The 20,479-nt window shown below is 39.8% G+C and overlaps 1 protein-coding gene across 2 annotated transcripts in view; it reads left to right on the top strand.

Moving 5' to 3' along the window:
- The first annotated feature begins 1,115 nt into the window (after nt 1–1,115).
- Nucleotides 1,116–20,479, top strand: part of GPSM2 (G protein signaling modulator 2) — a 57,043-nt gene continuing 37,679 nt past the window's right edge. Inside the window, exons 1-2 of one of the 2 annotated variants that reach the window (XM_069090466.1) lie at nt 1,116–1,334; nt 17,018–17,334. In XM_069090466.1, the coding sequence (XP_068946567.1) occupies nt 17,273–17,334 (62 nt within the window). In that variant the 5' untranslated portion in view covers nt 1,116–1,334; nt 17,018–17,272. The remainder of the gene's footprint in view (nt 1,335–17,017; nt 17,335–20,479) is intronic. The other variant, XM_069090467.1, reaches the window with a different exon arrangement.

Here is a 20,479-nt window from a genome sequence, read left to right as displayed (position 1 = left end):
GAGTTCCTTTATCAATAAAATCCCGATTCCAGTCCTCATGTGTCCTTTTTAAGGCTCTCTGCTAAGCGCTAGACTTAGTTAACTCTCTGAGGGGTAACATAACTTTTGGGAGGCTGGGGAAAAGGAATAGAGGGAAGATTCTTTTTGTCTTTGGTACATGCTTACCAGCTATTGCCTCTAGACCTAAGCCAATTACCAGCCAAAAAAGTCGGAGGCCAAATTTTACTTCTTTAAAAGAGAAAACCCGGGCTGTGGCTGCGGCGAGAGCTCTAGCTCATTCCTTCGAACTTGCACAAAGCGTCTTCTCTCCAATTCGCCCTGTGCATGGCTCGCTTTCACACAGCTGTTTGCAAGCTGTGTCCCCCGTTAGACTGTAAGCTCCTTGAGAGCAGGGACTGTCTTTCGCCCTTCTTTGCATCCCCAGCGCTCAGCACAGTGCCTGGCACCTGACTCGCTCTCTACACTGGACGGACTAGCTAATTCTGAACTATCATGTTCTCTTTACAACGTGAGATAGCTTTTAAGTCAAGTTTTTATAATGAGGCGCTTATTTTGTGCTAAGCCCTGGGAGTCTACAAAGTAAGGCAAAGACAAGGTTCCTACCTACCCGAGGGGCTTATACTACTGTGCACACGCCAGGTGACCGGCTCTAACGGATGCCCCGGGGGCTGTCAGGCGAGGGGGCTTTCCGGGAAGGGAGCCCTCGCTCATTCGGCCCCTGCCTTCTCGGAGGGTTCTAGGCCCTGCCCTGCTTGGGGAGAACGGAACACCAGGGAACAATGAGCTCAGGAGTCGAAGCTCGGGGTCTAAGCCCAGAGAAGCCGGCCCTCGAGTGCGGGAGGGGTAAGACAAGACTAGGGAGGACCCGACGAGGGCCCGCCCACGCGCCCTCCCATTGGTCAGTACGAAAGACGCGGGGGCAGTGCCAGTTTGAACGCGAACAGCCGGAGCTGCGCAGGCGCACACTGCGTCAGGGAGGGCTGCCGGCTCCGGAGGCGTTGAGCGCCGCCGCGGTGACCGGAGAGCTAAGGGGGACCTCATTGGTGGGTTTGGGTGAGGGGAGGGCGAGGGACACCCTGTGAAGCTCTGGCCCACGTGACTAGCGGGGGGAAGGGGGCGGGGGCGCGAGCCAGCCTCCGGCGCTGCCCCTGCCTCTGCCTCTGTGCGGGCCCCCGGAGGTCAGCCGAGTCCCGGCCTGGGGGCGGGGCAGCCGCGCTCGGTCTGGTTAGGAGCCCGCGGCCGCGGCGACAGCAGCTGCATCGGCGGCGGCAGCAGCAGCTTCGGGCCGTTCCCCGCTTGGAGTCCTCGGAGGAAGAGGGGAAGAACGGAGGCAGGTGAGCTCCGCCGCGGGGCCGGGAGGGGGCAGGGAGAGACCGAGGGGGTCTGCGGGGACGCGCGGGCGCTGTGCCCCCGGAGCTTTCGCGGAGGCCGGGTCGCTCGGGCGGCGGGCCGGAGCCTGCGAAGTGTTTGGCCCGGCCCCTGTCAGCCCCACACCTCCCGGAGTGCGCGCGCGCGCGGTCCTCGCTCCCCAAGATCGGCAGCTTTAAAGGGTGCGAAGCTGCGGGGCCCCAGAAGTAGAGCCTTTGGTGTGCGAAGCCCCGAGAGCTGCGCGCTCTGTGCATTTTTAAACGATTAGGGCATAGCCGCGCTGGCCTTTGTTTTGTGAACTTTTATCTTTTTAAACACAGATTTGACAACCTGCTCTAATAAATGATGTCTCTCTTACCGGAGAGCTCCACAGGTTGTGGATTAGGTGCTCCTGTCTCCGGAGTAAAAACAGCCAGAGTGCTTTAATCTTCCCTCTTGGAAGCCGTTCGTGAAGTTTTGGTAGCCTGCGTTTGCATAATTTAAACATTATCATTGCCTTATTATAATTTCCTTCAGTTAGCCTTGCAAGAAACTCTTTCCCTCACTAACATGCCCATTTATCACTAGACTTAGGAATTGCATTAGAGACTTAGATTTTTTTTTCAAATATAAAACATTAGGTCACACAACATAAAGAATTAACTGGATCTTAATTACCTTATTTATATTTTAAAAGGGGAAAAATCGTTAACAAAATAGTTCATTGAAGCTAAGTTATTTTAACTTTTGCACATAGGGGATACGTTTTCTTAGAGCAAAATTTAATTCATCTGCATTTTTAGAATAAAATATTAGTTCAATTAAAATGCAATAAACAGTTGGCATTCCATTCTACCAGTGATGTAGATAGAGATACTCATGTTTTGGGGGGAAGTTACCATACCAACAGAGATGAATTTTCAAAATGCTGTATTAGAGTACTGTATCTAAGATCTCAAACCTGATATGTGACTTTTAAAATGTTCAACAGCGTGATTTCGTCTGATAAATATTGTTTGTGTTCTCACTATTAAGAAAGTCTTGGTTGATCGTCTAGAAACAGGTGCACAAGGAAGGCAGGGAAGATCACTGGATGATGGAGAGTTTTGGCACTGAAGCTGTTTCCCTCATTTCAGTTCACTAGCCCTCAATCATGTGCCAGGCATTTTGCTGGGGGGGGGCAAGGGGGGGGAAGATGTTAAAATAAAAAATGAAATAGTCTCTGGCCCTTAAACTCTCAACTAGGGAGAGACCACATTAACATGCATATATCAACACAAAATAATTTGAGAGGAAAAGGTATTGGCAATTGTGTGTGTGGGGGAGGGGATTGTATTATGCCCAACGATGGAGGGGGGCATTCTTCACATCTTGAGTTGAGGAGGGAGTGCATTCTGGAGACTGAACTATTGTGTGAGGGAAGCAGAAGCCTCCATTGGGCCAGTTTGGCCTCAGCTTAGCATGAGTGAGGGAGTGTGCAGTAGATGAGCCTGGAAAGGTGTTGTAAGGCTAGATCGTGTAAGGGCTTTTATGAGCCAAACACAGGAATTTTATAGGCTGCCCTAGAGACAGCGGGGAGCTTTCCTTGCCATGGAATTGATTCCTTGTGTTTTAGTTAGGCATTTTTTTTTCTCAAGTACTGATGGACCACATGAACATTTTAATGAGAAAAACCTTTTCAGTATTAATTCAGACATAGATCTATAGGAGCTGGACAATACACACTGTATTCCCTATGTGAATCAGGTCAAAAGAGGTAGAATCATGATCTTGTGGAAAAACTCGTGGCTTTTAATTTGATTCCAGTACCTGGAATGTTTGGGGAAGCTGGAGACCTAGGTTCAGGTCCCAGATATCCATTGGCTTTTTGAGACCTTCATCTGTTATCATTTTAATTCTCTGGGTCTCTTTTTTTTCATCTATAACATGAGAGATGGCCTAAATGATCTCTGCATTGTCTTCTAGCTTAATCATTCTGTGACTATCCTCTTACCTTTTGTGGTAATATTGACTTCACTGCCTCAAGCCTTGTAAATCACATGTTTTTTTCATTCTTCCTTTAACAACCTCTAAAAGTATTGATGTTAGTACACTCCCCAAATTCTCTTCATTGATTGAATATGGGTAAGACATTCTGTTTTGGATCCGCTCTTCCCGAAGCTTTCAGCATTCATTGATGCTGCTGCCTTTATAGTTTACAAGTGAGTGTTCTTGTAAGATATTAATGTGTCTTTTGAGCTCATACTATATGCAAGGTAGTGTGATAGGTACTATGAAGTGAATAAGCAAACAAGAAAATAACTTATTTTGAATAAAATTTGAATATTGAATAAAAACAGTAATTATTTGCCATCATTATAGTAAAGGAACTTTTAAGGTAGAAAATTGTCACATTTATCTTTTCATGGGAATGGTGAACTGATTATTGAATGACACTGTATTGTGAGAAAGTAGAATAGATCTCTTTAAAAATATCTGTGAGGCAATATCAGTATACATATATATGCTTTATGCATATATGTTTATGTCACATGTATATTTTGCATGTAAATATATGTATATATTTTAACACTAACTGCAGATGACTTTTCAGCAGTAATTTCTAGTCAGATTCTCTAACAGCAGCTTTAGTTTGCTATCCATTTTTTGAGCTTATTGAACTTGTAGGTATGGTGCTGATATAAACCAGAAAGGGAAAAAGCCTAATTTCATTCAGTGTGCTTAAGAATAAGACTTTAGGTGAAAAAGACTAACCTTTTTTTTTTTTTTATTTTTTTTTTTAAATTATATATATTTTTTTTTTATCTCTGGCACATATTTGGTAAGTGATGGATTTCAGTAGAAAGCTGACTAACATTGATAATAAATAATTTTGAGTTATACACTTTGGCTTCATATGTTGCTCCTTAAAATTCTACTCATTCTTCATTACAAGTAGATTTTTTAATACAGCAAAAATATAAAATCACTTTTTAAACTGTAAAGTGCTATACAAATGAAAATTATGTATGTTCCAAAAATATTTTGTTTTTAGAAATTTAGTTACTTGTTTGTTCTTGGTAAACAACATATTCTTTAGCCAATTAATATAAACCAGTATTGTCAAAAATCAAAAAATTAGGTAAAGGACCTAAACAGGTAATATTCCTTTTTCCTTTTTGTGACTTTCTCCATGAACATTTGAATTTGCTGGAAGAACTCTGAATACTTTTTTCCTTACAAACATTTGTTTAGAATATCAAATGTAGTTTGCTGATCTGGTAAGCATTAGCAGCAGATAAAGTTTTTATTAGTAAGTGTGAGTCAGATTGGTAGAAAGAATTGAATGCTCTTATGTTATATATATTTTTAGCTATTTTTTTGGAGAGGGGGAAGGCAGGGCATTTGGGGTTGTGACTTGCCCAAGGTCACATAGCTAATAAGTGTTAAGTCTCTGAGGTCGAATTCGAACTCAGGTTCAAATTTGAACTGGAGTCAGGGCTGGTGCTCTATTCACTGTGCCACCTAGCTGACCCGGAATGCTCTTATATTTTTAACCTTGTTGCATTTCTTCTCTAGCCTTGGTTTCTCCAGTACTTCCATGTACCTATATATAATAGATTCTAACTAGAAATCAGTCTTTTATACTTTGATAAGTTCCAAGGAGCTACGGTAGTTGAAAGTGTCCTGAAGGGTTAGGAAATATTAATCTTTCTAAGAACTTAAAGTGGATATTATTTGTATCTTAAATTGTTCTGTTCTTAGAGGAAAGCTAAATGTAATTTTTTTCATCTCTGAAAGCAATTTTGAGGCAAGTATTAGTAAAGCTGTATTTGATACTGTATTTGTTTATCTGAACCTGGTTTCTTAATGGTTTTGGGGTCATAGACCCCTCTAGCAGACTTGTGAAGCCCATAACCATTCTCTCAGACTAATGTTTTTAAATGCATAAGATAAAATACATAAGAAATTACTTAGAAAGGTTGCTGATATGTATTCTTCTGTATCATCATATTGTTACTAAATTTTTAAGTTCCTACAGCTTAATAGCTAGATTTTGTTGGAAGTCTCTTAAAGCAGATTTATGCCATTAGCTTATTAGAAGTCAAATTAGTATTGTCCCCACTCTAGACACTTATGAAATTTAATTTCTGCTGTATTTTAGAATTCTGTCTAGTGTGGTATGTTGTCAAGATATTTGGTTTATCGAGAAAATTAAGCCTGATATAAAACAAGTTTATAATGCTTTATACCAGTAGGTTTTTTTTCTGTTGTCATAAACAGCCATTCCATTAAAAGGGGATATCTTTATGTTTAACTATTTGATAATGTTCTTTGCTTCACCTAGTTCTTCAAGTGTACTTGTCCTTTTTCCTCAAACTAATGTTTGAATTTGTTAACATAGAGACTTGGTGATATTTGGGGTTATATTGGAAAGCAAAAAGTCAGAATGGAATAAAAATTGATTTAAGCAAATATCCAGTGTTTGTATTTGGATGGTGTCAGGGCACAATGAATGTTGTGGAAGTGGAATCAATAAGACCATAGTAACAGATTAAATAATGGGAAAGGTGAAGAGTCAAGTATCTTCAGTGTACCAAAAAGTAGGAGTAGGGTGGCTCTGGGCTGGCCCCACTGAAAGAAACAGTGAAAACAGAACTTTGAGCAAGTTTAAGAGGAAAATAAGCTCATGTTGATTTGAGGTGCTGGTTTATGTAGTTGTAGTTGGGGGTCTTGAAGAAGTCAGTAATGAAGAGAGAATTGTGATCTATCTGAAAAGAGGTGGGAGTCAAAACTTTGGAATGAAAGAGATTACCAAGGTTGAGAGTATACATAGATGGATAAGAGAGACACAGGGAGACCCTTGGTGAACTTTAAGAGGTTAGGAAGAAGATGAGGAGCCAGCAAATAAAGAAAGACAAGATTTTTTTTTCTTCAAAGTGTATTATTCTTTATTAATTTGTTTGTTTACTTTTAGTTTACAAGATTCAGTTCCACAATCCCTTGAGTTTCAAATTTTCTCCCCCTCCCTCTCATCCCCCCCTCAAGGTGGCATGCTGTCTATCATAGGATCTGCTAGTACCTTCCCATTAGATGTTAGGTTGTAAAGAAGGATTGTAACCAATGGAATGAACAGTGGGAAAGAGCAAACAAAACCAAAGAAAAAGAAAGAGAGCAGGTAAATTGCTTCAATCTGCATTCAAACTCTGTTCTTTCCAGTTCTTTCTCTGAATGTAGACATCTCTTTCCCTCATGAGTCTTTTGGAGTTGTCTTATAACCTTGCATTGCTGAGAAGAGTCTAGTCTATCAAAGTTGGTCATCACACATACATTGTGTCTGTAATTGTGTACAAATTTCTCCTGGTTCTGCTCTTCTCACTCAGCATCAGTTTGTAGAAGTCTCTTCAGGTTGAATATGAAGTCCATCTGCTCCGCATTTCTTATAGCACAATAGTATTCCATTACATTCATATACTACAACTTGTTTAGCTGTTCCCCCCTTAATTTCCCATTCTTTGCCACTACAAAAAGAGCTGCTACAAATATTTTTGTACATATGGGTTTTCCTCCCACTTCTATGATCTCTCTCTCTTCTTTTTTTTTTTTTTTGCCTTTTGGAGGGCAGTTGGGTTTAAGTAACTTGCCCAAGGTTAGTTACACAGCTAGTTTTTTGTGTGTGGTGTTAAGTGTCTGAGGCCAGAACCAAACTTGGGTGCTCTTGACTCCTGGGCCAGCACTTTACTCACTGTGCCACCTAGCCGCCCCTATGATCTCTTTGGGATACAACCCTAAAAGTGATATTGCTGGGTCAAAGGATATGAAATTACTTATAGCCCTTTGGGCATAGTTCCAGATTGCTCTCCAGAATGGTTGAATCAGTTCACAACTCCACCAACAATGCATTAGTGTTCCAATTTTTCCACATCCTCTGCAGCATTTGTCATTTTCCTGTTCTGTCATCTTAGCCAACCTGACTGGTGAGATGTGGTACCTCAGAATTGTTTTGATTTACATTTCTCTAATCAATAGTAATTTAGAGCATTTTTTTCATATGCTTATAGATATCTTTAATTTCTTCCTCTGAAAGCTGCCTGTTTATATCCTTTGACCATTTATCAATTGGGGAATGACTTGTATTCTTATAGATTTGACTCAATTCTCTGTATATTTTAGAAATGAGGCCTTTATCAGAGATACTGGTTGTAAAAATTATTTCCCAATTTCCCACTTCCCTCTTAATCTTGGTTACATTGGCTTTGTTTGAACAGAAACTTTTCAATTTAATGTAATCAAAATTATCCATTTTGCATTTTATAATGCTCTCTAACTCTTGTTTGGTCATAAAGTCCTCCCTTCTCCATAAATATGACAAGTAAACTATTCCTTGGTTTCCCAGATTGCTTACAGTATCAGCCTTTTTACCTAGATTGTGCACCCATTTAGACTTGATTTTGGTATATGGTGTTAGATAATGGTCTGTGCCCAGTTTCTGCCATACTATATTCCAGTTTTCCCAGCAGTTTTTGTCAAATAGTGAGCTCTTATCCCCAAAACTGGGGTCTTTGGGTTTATCAAACAGATTACTATAGTCATTGACTGCTGAGTCTCATGTTCCCAGTCTATTCTATTGATCCACTGCTCTATTCCTCAGCCAGTACCAAGTAGTTTTGATGACTGCTGCTTTATAATACAGATTAAAATCTGGTATGGCTAGGCCACCTTCCCTAGCATTTCTTTTCATTAATTCCCTTGATATTCTGGACCTTTTGTTCTTCCAAATGAATTTTGTTACTATTTTTTCTAGCTCTATAAAGTAATTTTTTGATAGATTGATTGGTATGGCACTAAATATGTAATTTAATTTAGGTTAAATTGTCATTTTTATTATATTAGCTCTACCCAGCCATGAGCAATTGATGTTTTTCCAGTTAGTTAGATCTGACTTTATTTGTGTGAAAAGTGTTTTGTAGTTGTGATCATATAGGTCCTGGGTTTGTTTTGGCAGCTAAATTCCCATATATTTTATAATGTCTACAGTAACTTTAAATAGGATTTCTCTTTCTATCTCTTGCTGTTGGATTTCGTTAGAAATATACAGGAATGCCAAGGATTTATATGGGTTTATTTTATATCCTGCAACTTTGCCAAATTTATTTATTGTTTCAAAGTTTTTTTTTTACTTGATTCTTTAGGAGAAAGAGAAGAATTTTAAAATTTTGAACTGGAAAGGGTCTTAGAGATTATCTAGTCTAGTCTTTTCTTTTTATAAATGAGGAAACAAATCCAAGTGGTGAGGGATTTATCTAAAGCCATGAAGCTAGTATTTTGTTGCTGTCCTTCATTCTTGAAAAGGATCAGTGACGTCATGAGGGTGATGTCTTGACTTGCTAGTGAATTGTATTTAAGTGAGGTGGAGCTACAGAGTCTTTAGCCTCACACTCTCCTGTAGAGTCATGGAAGATCAGTGGCCAGGCAGTCAAGGTGACTGGTGATGGCCCAGGATGCAGTGGGTGACCTTGGCCTTTCTAAATTAAGGTCTTTCCTAGGGCTCAGTTTGTCTGAAGCAATGCCACATCGATGACTAAGGGCTAGGTAAGAAAGTGAAAATATCAGGAATCCACCAGTCAGCTCCTGAAAGATTCTCCAAGATGAAACCAGGAATACTATAGCCCAAAGAGAACAGATCCACCCTTCAGATTGAATAGTCAGTAGCAAAATCAATACCATAAGCAAATATAAATATAATCATAGCTTAGGGACCAACATCTGTTGCAGTTTTGCAAGAATGCCCAATAAGTCAACATACAGTAAACATTAGTACTTAGAAGCATGAATTTTAAGGTTGGCACAGGCAAAAACAGTGAAAAATTTTAGACAGTAAGATTGAAGCTAAAAAATGAAAGAAGCAAAAAGATTTTAGATAACTAAAATATCATGAATACTTTCTTCAAGAAGAGAGTCAGGAATTGCTGGATGGGATGAATGTTGATCACCATTACATCAAATGAAATTGTCTATATCTTAACAGATGGGCCTGGCCACTTACTAATATGAGAACCATTTCAGAATCTGTTGTTAATGTGAGCAAATAATCAACAGGTTAAGGCAGAGGTCAAAATTAACAATGAATCAATAAAAAAGGATAAAGATGAGAAGAAATTGTGAACAGTTAAAACAGTTCCAATCCAATCTCTTGATTGAAAGAAATGAGACATAGACAAAAAAACAAACACCAACTCTGATTACCATAATTTCTTAGAGAAATGTAACCATAACATAAAGCATTTGCCACAAGGAAGAGGACAGAAGAGCCAAGAAACTCACTTAGCCCCTACTTGGATCTCCTGTCCACGCAAAAAAGACATAGCACCAAGGTCAGTACTGCTTTAGACTGCAGAGTCAACTTGCTAACCATTCTGGAGGAGGTTGGTGGTTTATCACTGGGCAGTATCATCTCACAGAATCACAGGAAGCAACGAGGGGGAATGAAATGGAACATACTGTCAGCATTTTTAGTCCAATCTTACTCTCATCATTGAAGACAGTAGAATCTCCACATTTGCATTTTACCACATCAGTCATTTAGTCTGATTATGTAAAGAGGTCACAATGGCATTTAATACTTAGGTCAAGTTTAGGAGCTCTTTCCAAATAAGGTTTTCAGCAGAAACTCAGAAGTATTTCAGAGTTCTAGAGCTGGAGTCAGATTTAAATTTCCCCTCTGGCGCTAGCTATACATCTATGGATAAGCCACCTAACCTCCCTGAAGCATATTTTCTTCACTTGTAAAAATGAGGGGGTTGAACTAATTGACCTCCAAGGACCCTTTTTTAGCTCTAGGCCTGTAATCTCATAGGTACAGTTACCTAAGAGCTACAGAAAATACATTTGCCTCAGAGCAAAACAGTCTTTCAGTGTTTTCCAATGACAACTTTCCCATACATATGTTAAGATCATATAATAGTATTTGATAAGTTCAGTGCCAGAGACAATTTTGTTCAACAGTACTCTGTGAATAGTTGATTCACATATTAAGCACCTACCATGTTCTGGGCGTTGGGCATTTTGGCCAAAACAAAATAGTCAGTGTCCTCAAGGACTTTACATTCTACTGAGGGGGAATGCAATATGTACACAAGTATTTATGAAGCAATACAGAGTAATTTCAAAAGGGGGATCAGGAAAGGCCTCCCATGGGAAGTGGCACCTTAGCTGTGCTTTGAAGGAATCCCTTGGGGTTTTATGAGACAGGTGAGGAGGGCATTGAAGGGATCGTTTGTACCAAGACAAGTAGGTAGCCCTATCTGGGGAGGCACAAAGCAGGGACACTTGTGCTTGCCAAAGGTGTTTAGCAAAATCTTGGAGGATATTGGGCAAAGAAAATAAAGACAAGGTAGTTAGGGGTGGAGGAGGGCCAGGAAAAGCTTGCTGCAGAAAGTGGTGAATTCCTGGACTCTGGGCTGGGAAGAGGGACTTGTATCCAGTCATGATTCGGACAATCACTGCAAAGGGACAGAAGTGCCTAGTGTGAAGAACAAAAAGGCCAGTTTGTGTGGATCACAAAATATGGAATAATGTCCAGGGAGACTGGAAATACAGGTTTGGGGCAGATTGTGAAGGGCATTAAAAGCTAAACAGAGAAGTTCATATATTTTATCCTAGGGGCAAGTAGGGAACCACTAGAGTTTATCGAATAGGGGAGTGATCTGGTCAGGTCTGCACATAAGTGGCAGCTTCGTGGAAGGTAGATGAGAGCAGAGAAAGACTTGCAGCAGGGAGACCATTTAGGAGGCTGTTGCAGTAATAGAGGGAGAAGTTGATGAGGGTCTGGGCTAATTTGGTGGCTTTGAATAAAAAGAAGAAATTGACTGTGAGAGCTGTTGTAGAGATTAAGATGGGTTCTGTGGAGTGAATGAAAGTGAGGAGTTGATGCTGAACTTACAAACCTGAGACACTAGAAGGATGGCCACGTCTTAGACAGAAATAGGCAGGTATGTGCACAGATTCTTCAGATTCTGCCTTGGGATTCTATAGGGTTTCCTCTTCCAGGCCTACCTCCAGGGGAAGGAGGGAAAACATCATTCCATCACCCCTCCACAGGTCACCTTCCTTAGCCTGCCAGGTTGGTTGTGTTTGTGTTTTGTTTTCAAAGGGGACCATGGCATCAGGGAAATGATGACATGACTTGCAGTTGACTTTGATTTGAGTGAGGGTAACCCAGTTTGCTCTGAAGCTCATAGATTGTACTACACTCCGTGCCTGCCCAAGCTTCACTTCATGACTGTATTTTGGACCCTCCGGGCTTAGAGTGAATGTCAATGGTAACTGTTTCTCTTTGGAACAGCACCCCTCAGGGTCTTTCTCTCCCAGCTTGATTTTTTTCTTTTTTCCTTTTTCTAATTAAAGAAGCCATCCTTTGACTCAGTTCTTAAAGAGTCCTATTCACTGAATGGGTGTTACCTCACTCTGAGTGAGTACCTGAAAAGAACGAAGCCTAAATAGACCAAGGTCTTGCATTGCATCCTGGTCATCTCCAGTCATCCTGATGGACCCAGATGGATATCCAAATGGCTCTGAAGGAGAAAGTGAGGCTGGTGACCTTGCACAGCCCTCCCTCACTCAACTTCAAGTCATGTCATAATTTCCCTGATGCCATGGTCCTCTTCAAAAATGAAGGACAAACACAACCTCTGAGTAGCCTGCCAAGTTAGGACTAAAGAAAACACAATTTCCATTGTGCCCCTCCTTCTGGTGTCTTTCCCTACACTCTTTCCCTCCAGCTGTACCCTGTTACCTAATACCCTGAAAGAACTCCACCCTGAGGCCAAATCGCTAGGGATATTGATAATTTATGTGACCTCTTTCCTTGTTGGTTTACAGACTTCTACTCCAGCATACCTTCCCTATCCCAGTGATTCTGACCACCTCCATCTTCTCCCCCCACTTTCTCTGATTCCCATTAACTACTCCCTCATTCCCATTCTTTTCACCCCACCCCACTCTCATCCTATGCCACTCCAAAGCTTCCCATCCTTTCCAGAGACTCTTGTTTGTCTTAAACTCATGCCTTCTATCTTCTAGCTCTCACTTTGAGAGGGAGACTTGGCCTCCCTCCTGATGACATGGTTTCCCTGGCTATCCTTTTCTAGCATTCAGTACACTTTTTCACATATCCTTTGACCCACTGGTTGAAGTAGGGGAGGTTTCAGTACTCCTTGCTGCCTACTGCCACTTCCAGGCTCTCCTACCTCTGTCATTCAGTAACTTCTCATTTGAGGTTCATAATTGCCCCCCAATTTAGAGTTTGGTAGCTGTTATCTTTTGACCTTCAGGGACATTCTCCTTTCCTCTATGAGGAACCAGTGCCTGGTTCAGTCTTACTGTCTTTTCTGTTTCCTGCCTTCTTATTATGGAACTTCAGCATACATGTTGATACTTCCTTAAACACCTTTACTTCCCAGTTTCTCAATTTACTAATTTTCCATGATCTGCTCCTCCACCCTCACTTGGCTTCACAGACATGGTCTTGCCATCACCCACAAATGTTCCACTTCCATATTCATGCATGAACTCCAAAATTCCTTTGTCTGATTACAGTTTGTTGTCATTTCACCTCTCCCCTCTGCCTTACAACCCCAAACCCTGTTCTTCATCCTTTCTTTGACCTCTAATCCTTCCACTCTTCAGTCCTTTCCCAGGCTGTCATCCTTGTACTGGCTGCATTTTACTCTTCTCCCCTTCTTGACTCCTTGCTGAACCAATTTAACTCTACATTGTCCTCTTCTAAATCCCTTACCCTGTTATCCTATTGCCAATTACATCAGCCAAGCCTCAGCCTTCGATCGCTCCCCCATTTATCACCTTTACTGCTTTTGCCTCTGAACAAAGATGTAGAAAATCATGAAATAATGCTGAGTCCACTACAGATTTATGTTACATAATTTCAGATGGGCCTTCACTTTAGCCAAGGTACTCCACTTACACCCTTCTAAATGATTCACTCTCCCATTCACCAAAGAGCCTCTTTCAGACTTTTTTCATTCTTCCTCAAGCCTCTCATAGCTCCTTTCTTCCCACTTACTCACCTGAGAATCTTGCCTCATATTTCACTGAAAATTGAGGCCCCTCAATTGAAAAAAAAATTGAGGAGAGCTCCCTTTTCTGCCCTCTTCACATCATTCAGATGCTTTCTGCTACTATCTGCTTCACCCCTATTTCATATGAAAAGCTGGCCTTTCTCTTTTGCAAGGCAAACACCTCTACCTGCAACATTGTACTCAATTTATCTGGTCTTCTTCAATGGATTGCCTCCTCTGTTATGTCTTCCTTCTTGCTACTCTTCAGTCTCTTCCTGTTTACTGTATCCTTTTTTTCTGCCTACAAACATGCCTGTGTCTGTCTCCCCAGTCCTCAAGAAACCACTTGAGCCATCTGTCTATGATAGTTATTGTCCCATATGTCCTCTTTTGTGGTTAAACTCCTTAAGAAAGCCATCTACGGTAGGTGCTGCTACTACCTTTCCTCTCATTTTTTAAATAGTTTGGAGTCTTTAATTCTGACCTCATCATTTAACTGAAACTGTTTTCTCCAAATTAATTGCCAGATATTATGGCTTTTTCTCAATCCTTATCCTTTTCGACCTCTTAGCCAACTTTGAACACTCTCTCCTCTTGGATACCCCTTACTTTCTCTCTTTGTGTGACACTACTTCCTTCTGATTTTCCTCCTATGTGCCAACTGCTCCTTCTGGCTCTCCTTTGCTGGATCTTCATCCAGGTGATGCCCACTAACCCTGAGTTTCCCCAAGTACTCTGTACTGGGTCCCTTTCTCCACTGTACAATATATTGTATTTGGTGATCTCATCAGCTCTTGTGGTTTCAGTTATCTTTCTGCAGATAATCCTCAGATCTGTTTATCTACCTTTAATCTTTAAACTCACATGTTCAGCTGCTTATTGGACACCTAAAGCTGGATGTTTTGCAGACATCTTAAACTCAACATATTCAAAAGAGAACTCATTACCTTTCCCTCCCCAATCCTCCCCTCTTCTGAATTTTTCTGTTAATGTTGAGAGTATGATGGTATCCCAGTCTCACAACTTAGGTATTGGACTCCTTATCCCCATCTGTTGCCAGGTCCTGTGGATTCTACCTTTGTAACGTCTCTGACCAGTGAATTGATTTGTTTTACTAAACTCATTTTGTTGTAAGGGAGGGTATTATTTCAAGAAGAGGGAAGGGTATAGTTATTAGGAAGTTAAGAGATAAAGTAAAATTCATGAATAAAACATTTAAAAAAATAAAAAAGAAAGGCTTATTAGCCGAGATTCCCTAGTGCTCCCAGGAAAAAAATGCTAGTACTACTTTGTCAGTAACATCATGTTCATTTTTCAGTAACACATTTTAGCAGGACATTGATAAGCTGGAGAACAACGTTCAAAGGAGGGCAGTAGTCAGGATTATGGGATCACAAATTGAGAGCTGGCAGGAGCCTTAGAGGTCATCTCATACAGCTGCCTCATTTTTTATTGACTCAGAGCATGTGAGTTTGTGATTTGTGTTGGTGGTATAAGGTGGTGTGCTAGAAAGTTACTTCCATTTATGTCTCTTTGACTATTAGGGATGTAAAACATTTTTAAATGGTTAGTAATAATTTGTGTTTTTCCTTGAAAATGGCCTGTTTCTAATGTTTGACCATTTATCCATCATGGACTGGGAATGGCCACTGTGACTTTTTCAGATAGCTCCTTACGTATTTTAGTTTTTAAAATTTTTATATCATATTTGCCATGTTTTCCAAATCTAGTTTTTCTTTTAATTACTGCTTTGTTATACAGAAACCATTTTTTTCAAAGACAGGCATCAGATCTGTTCTTTGCTGGTAATAGCATTATAGAATCACAAATTTAAAACTAGGAGGAGCCACTGAAGTCTAATTTAGTCCTTTTATCTTTCACATGAGGAAACTGAAGCTTAAAAGTGGTCACTGACTTCTTGGATTTATGCTTCCAGTATCAAGTTTTAAGAAGAATAAAACAGCCTTGCAGCCACAGGTCCCTCCAAATCCAACAGTCCTTCTACCATACCATGCCACCCTTTCATTAGTTTCTATTTTCTATAGGTTTACCAAACACTAATATTTTTTATACATTTGGTTAGATGTTCAGAGAGTTCAAATATGAAATAATTGAGAGAGACCCAGTGAACTTAAATGACTTGCCCAGGGTCACACAGTGGCGTTGTTGAGATTTGAACCCAGGTCTTTTGACTTCAGATTCTGCACTCTTTTTCACTGTAGCCATACTGCCTCTGGTATTGTTGAAGGACTTGAATTCATGTACTGTGAGTTGAAGGAGATGGAAATATTTAGCCAAGAGAGGAGACTCCTGGTATATGACAGTTATCTTTAAGTATTTGATGTGGAAGGGGGGGAAATAGACTTGTTCTGCTTTACCTCAGAGGGCTCAAACTATAAGTTACTTATAAGTAATAAGTGGAAGGATCACAGAGTCAAATTTGGGTTTGATTTAAGGAATGAATTTTAAACAGTGAATTTAAAATATAAAAATTTAAATTTTTTTAAAAAAATAAAAAATTTAAACAATGAGTTCAAATGTGGAACCAATATGTCTTGGGAGGTAGCAGTTTCCCTTCACTGAAGGTCTTTAAGAAAAAGCTGGATGACCACTTGTCAACTATGTTATAGAAATTATTCTTCTTCTAAGTATAGAGTGAATTGGGTGGTTTCTGACATCCCTTTCAGCTGAGATTTTTGTTGGGGGCAGATGAGCCACTGCATGTAGGTTGACCATCCTTCCTTAGAAGTTATCCCCTGGGATAAGCTCTTTTAAGCTGGTCCTGTTTTGCTTAACTTTTTCCTGTATCTACTTAAACCAAAGATTCCCCCCAGAGCAACATCAGATACTTTCGTTGGGATAGAGGACAGTTATTTGATCCTTAGATGGGGTAGAGAAGAGAGCAGCAGCCATTTTTATAGGTTGTGATATATAAAAGTAGACTGATCAATGATGAGTAAAATGTAAAAACTGGACAGTCTTTAGTGCGTTACTGGTATCCCCAGGATTTCATGACAAAGCAAGGAAAGCCTCCATCAAGTTGAGTGGGATACTCTGTGGCCAACTTGTCATGTCAGTCAGATCAGAGATCCATTCTCATACTGCCTATTTATGAACACAGTTAAAATGCAATGAAAATATTTGGATGCTATACCATTATCAGCTTGGAAAACTCCAATGATGAAGTAAGATAGTAACAGCAGAGTTCAGTGGTTTAGAAGCATTTGTTATAGTAGTTATTAAATCATCATTGTCTTTATAATCATATAAACTATCTCGTATAAAAGTTGATTTGTTCTTAAGTACCATACTAATGCACTTATGAACATAGCCACCTATAATTATTTCTGACATGGGATGGTGAATAAAATCATTGTAATTCACACAGAATTTACCTGTCAAGCTAGAGCACTGTTCTCAAACAAACATTTGTCACCCAGATGCCTACTTAAAGAGTCCCATGGTTACAGCTAAACCCTTTTACTCTGATCTCTTAAGGGATTCATGAGACTTCAGTCTTCAGAGCTAGCTATATTTATGCACAGCTCAGGCTTACTATAGGTTGTTGTTTAACAATGGGACTTCAAGCGAAGCATCTTGTATTCCTTTTGCAGAAATGCAGCTGAAGTGGAGCTGAAAGGGCCACAGATGCAAGAATTGGGGACCCATTTCTGAACCATTAAGCTGACATTGACCTCCTTTCATTAATAATAAAGAAGAATATTACAGCAGGAGCTTAGGCTGTATTAACACCAACTCATTAATATACTAACCGGACCATGTTCTGAAAACAAAGTCTACATATTAAAGGACTTGACCTGGACACCACAAATTTATTTCTTATTTTTCTCTACTGATAATGTGACTCAATGGAGGAAAGTGGTGTTTTGATAAGCATGAGAGAAGATCATTCTTTTCATGTCCGTTACAGGTAAGTCTCTTTCTTTAAAATATTTTTTAAAATATCATTTACGATACAATGGATTTCTTCACATGAGACTTAAATTAAAAGTAATCCAGACTTATAACTAGTATCTAATGTTAATCTTGTATTTACTAATAGTAATTATAATAAGCTATAATGTATGATAGCTTTTCTATAGATAAGTCAGTGGAAGGTAATATAAACTCGGTTATTAAAATAGTTTGGTTCTCTGGAAAAATTATAAAGAAGACTTGTTTAGGTGTTTTATAATTTCCATGTTTCTAGCTATGAAAATAGAATTATCTCAAATGCTTTTTTCCCTCAGAATAGGGGAAATATGCATCTTACATGTAATTTGACTAAATGGCTGCAAGGCTGTTTTATTCTTCTTAAAACTTGATATTGGAAGCATAAATCCAGTTAGGAAGCTATTCTAATAGCATTAGGGCACTTTAATTGCTTTAATTTCTTTTTAACCATATGATTTAAATAGTAATGCATTAATCAGTGCTGCTTTGTAGTAGAACTGGTATTTATTAGAGGGCTAACCTAATTTTTAACAATTAAGTAATTTCTCTGTGTGCATTTAGCTGAAAAATTAATCTTTCTCTAGAATTACATTTCGTGGGGTATAGAAATCTATCTTGCCCTACAGGAAAATAGAAGAAGAGGAAAAGAGAAGGGAGGGGGTGATAAAAGGGAGGGTAGATTGGGTGATCCTAATGCATGCTGTCTTAGGCGTAGGGGGAAAATGGGGAGAAAATTTGGAATTCAAAATCTTGTGGAAGTGAATGTTGAAAGCTAAAAATAAATCAAAGAATAAAAAAAGGAAAGATAATAGAGAAAAAAAGAATTATATTTCATTCAGCTATAAATTAATATAGTGTAATTTGTGAGACTATTGATGCATTCTAGTTGCACTTTGGGGTAGTTTGTTTACAGTTTCAGTGCTTTTTTCATTTGGTAACAGGTCTCAAATATATATATTAGAATGGCATTTCAGTTTATTGTGGTGTTGGGAATTTACACGTAACCACAGATTTCCTCTTTAAGTTTTCCAACAATAGATTGTTCTTAAAACTTCTAGTTCCTATACAGTACATTGGTATGGATATAGCCCATACTTATCTGCAGATTTCCACTTGTATAAAACCTGAAAATATTTTATAATTGATGTTAACTTCAATGTGTAGATATAGATACATGTATACACATACATATGAAATATGTATATAATTTTCCTTTTCAAAGAGATCACATGCCAAGGGGATAGCCTGTATTCTGGGGCAGCCTGTATTAACACAAATGCAATGACTGTGGAACATGGAAACTTTATGTATGATACACGTTAGAGCTTCTTGTTATTGCTGTTGTTCAGTATTTCAGTTGTCTGACTCTTTGTGACCCCATTTGGGGTTTTCTTGGCAAAGATACTGGAGTGGTTTGCCTTTTTTTCTTCAGCTCATTTTACAGAAACTCAGGCAAACAAGGTTAAGTGACTTGCCCAGGGTAACACAGCTAGTAAGGTCTGAGGCCACATTTGAACTGAGGAAGGTGAGTGTTCCTGACTCCAGGCCCAGCATTGTATCCACTGTATCACCTAGCCTACTCTGTTAGAGCATCTAGTAATATATAAAATCTCTAGTTTAGCAAACATTTTACTAAGCACTCACTATATGTCCTAGGTACTACTGATACAAATTTGAAAAAAACAAAACCAAACCAGTCCTTTCTCACAGGGATTTATAGTCTAATGGGGGAGGGACATATGATACAAGATAAAATTAAGAGCAAAAATGAGATCAAATTAATGTGCTTTAAGAAAATTTGAGGGAAAGGTCACTTAGACAAATAATTAGTTGAAGAGCTACCTTGAGAGGCTAAGCTAATATGTTAGAGTAACAAGTAGGAAGCATTACCTCTGATAACCCCTCCACAAAACTCTTCCAGATGCACCAGACTGAATAATTTTGGAGAAATCCAGAAAACTCACAGTGGGCCGTTTGTCTAGCACACTTTGACTTAAGAAGAAAGATGAGAGGTCTGGGGACAGTGGGGACAGCGTGAGGGCCAGGAAATTATTGCAAGAGGAGCAGTTTAGTGCCCAGGGAAAGGCTATGCATCAAGGCAAGAGGAGGCCCCAAGCCAGAGGTTCCCAAACTTACTTGGCCTGCTGCCCCCTTAAAAAAAATTACTTGGGTCTGCTTGGTGGTGCAGTGAGTCGGGAGGACCCTGGATTGGTTCTGGCCTCAGATACTTAACACACACACACACACACACACACACACACAAACAGAGACAGACAGACACACACACAAACTGGCCATGTAACCTTGGGCAAGTTACTTAACCCCAATTGCTTTAGAAAAAAAAAATTACTCATTTCCCCCCTGGAAATCTACTTTGTTTAACTCTTTAACAGTTTTTTTTTTAATTTGCATCATTTAAAAAAAATACAGTTTTTTTAAAATGATGTATCACACTGTTTGTTGGAGAGGGTTCTGGGAAGATGGTGGAGTAGGTCTGAAAGTTCCAAGCTCTCAAGATTTTCCCCCACAGAAAAGTTAAATATAGCACCTTCAGGCAAACAAAGTGTAGGTGAAGATAAATAAGAATAGGGGCACTACAGCAGTCTCCCTGGGACAATTTGCAAAGATCTGAAGAAAAGTCCCAAGAAAAGGTTTGGTTACTGTGAAAAGTAAACACCTCCAGGCTAGGTTCTGTTTTAACAACAAGTGGCAAGTCCTGCGGTTAGTTTGAGAGGCTGCATCAGCCCCAGCTATAGGAACTTTTACAAAAACTCCAGAGTGAGGGGAATTGGTCATTTGAGTCCGGGAATATTCAGGGAACTCTCCTGATAAGGAACACCAGACCCAGCTGTGCTGCAAAGAGCAGCAGGGTGAGAAGGAACCCTCACACACCCGGTGAGTGCAGATACAGTGGGGCAGAAAGCCCCTGGCTGTGGGCACTTACAGGAGGCTGGAGGTTTGGTTTTGCTTCCACGCTAGAGAGGAGAACTGAAGACCTGGGCCAAGAGGTACCATTTCCCACACCCCAGGGCTAGAGGTGATTACAAAAATTAAGCTACTACCACAAAAAATGCAGAGGCAAAGGAGAAAGAATCCAACCATAGAAAGTTATTGTGGGAATA

Source organism: Petaurus breviceps, unplaced genomic scaffold, assembly GCF_028583685.1.
Source record: "Petaurus breviceps papuanus isolate PSGF00001 unplaced genomic scaffold, PetGlider_PUasm1.0 186, whole genome shotgun sequence".
Taxonomy (NCBI): domain Eukaryota; kingdom Metazoa; phylum Chordata; class Mammalia; order Diprotodontia; family Petauridae; genus Petaurus; species Petaurus breviceps.
Note: the sequence above shows the minus strand (reverse complement) of the source record. Positions and strands in the feature narration are given on the sequence as shown.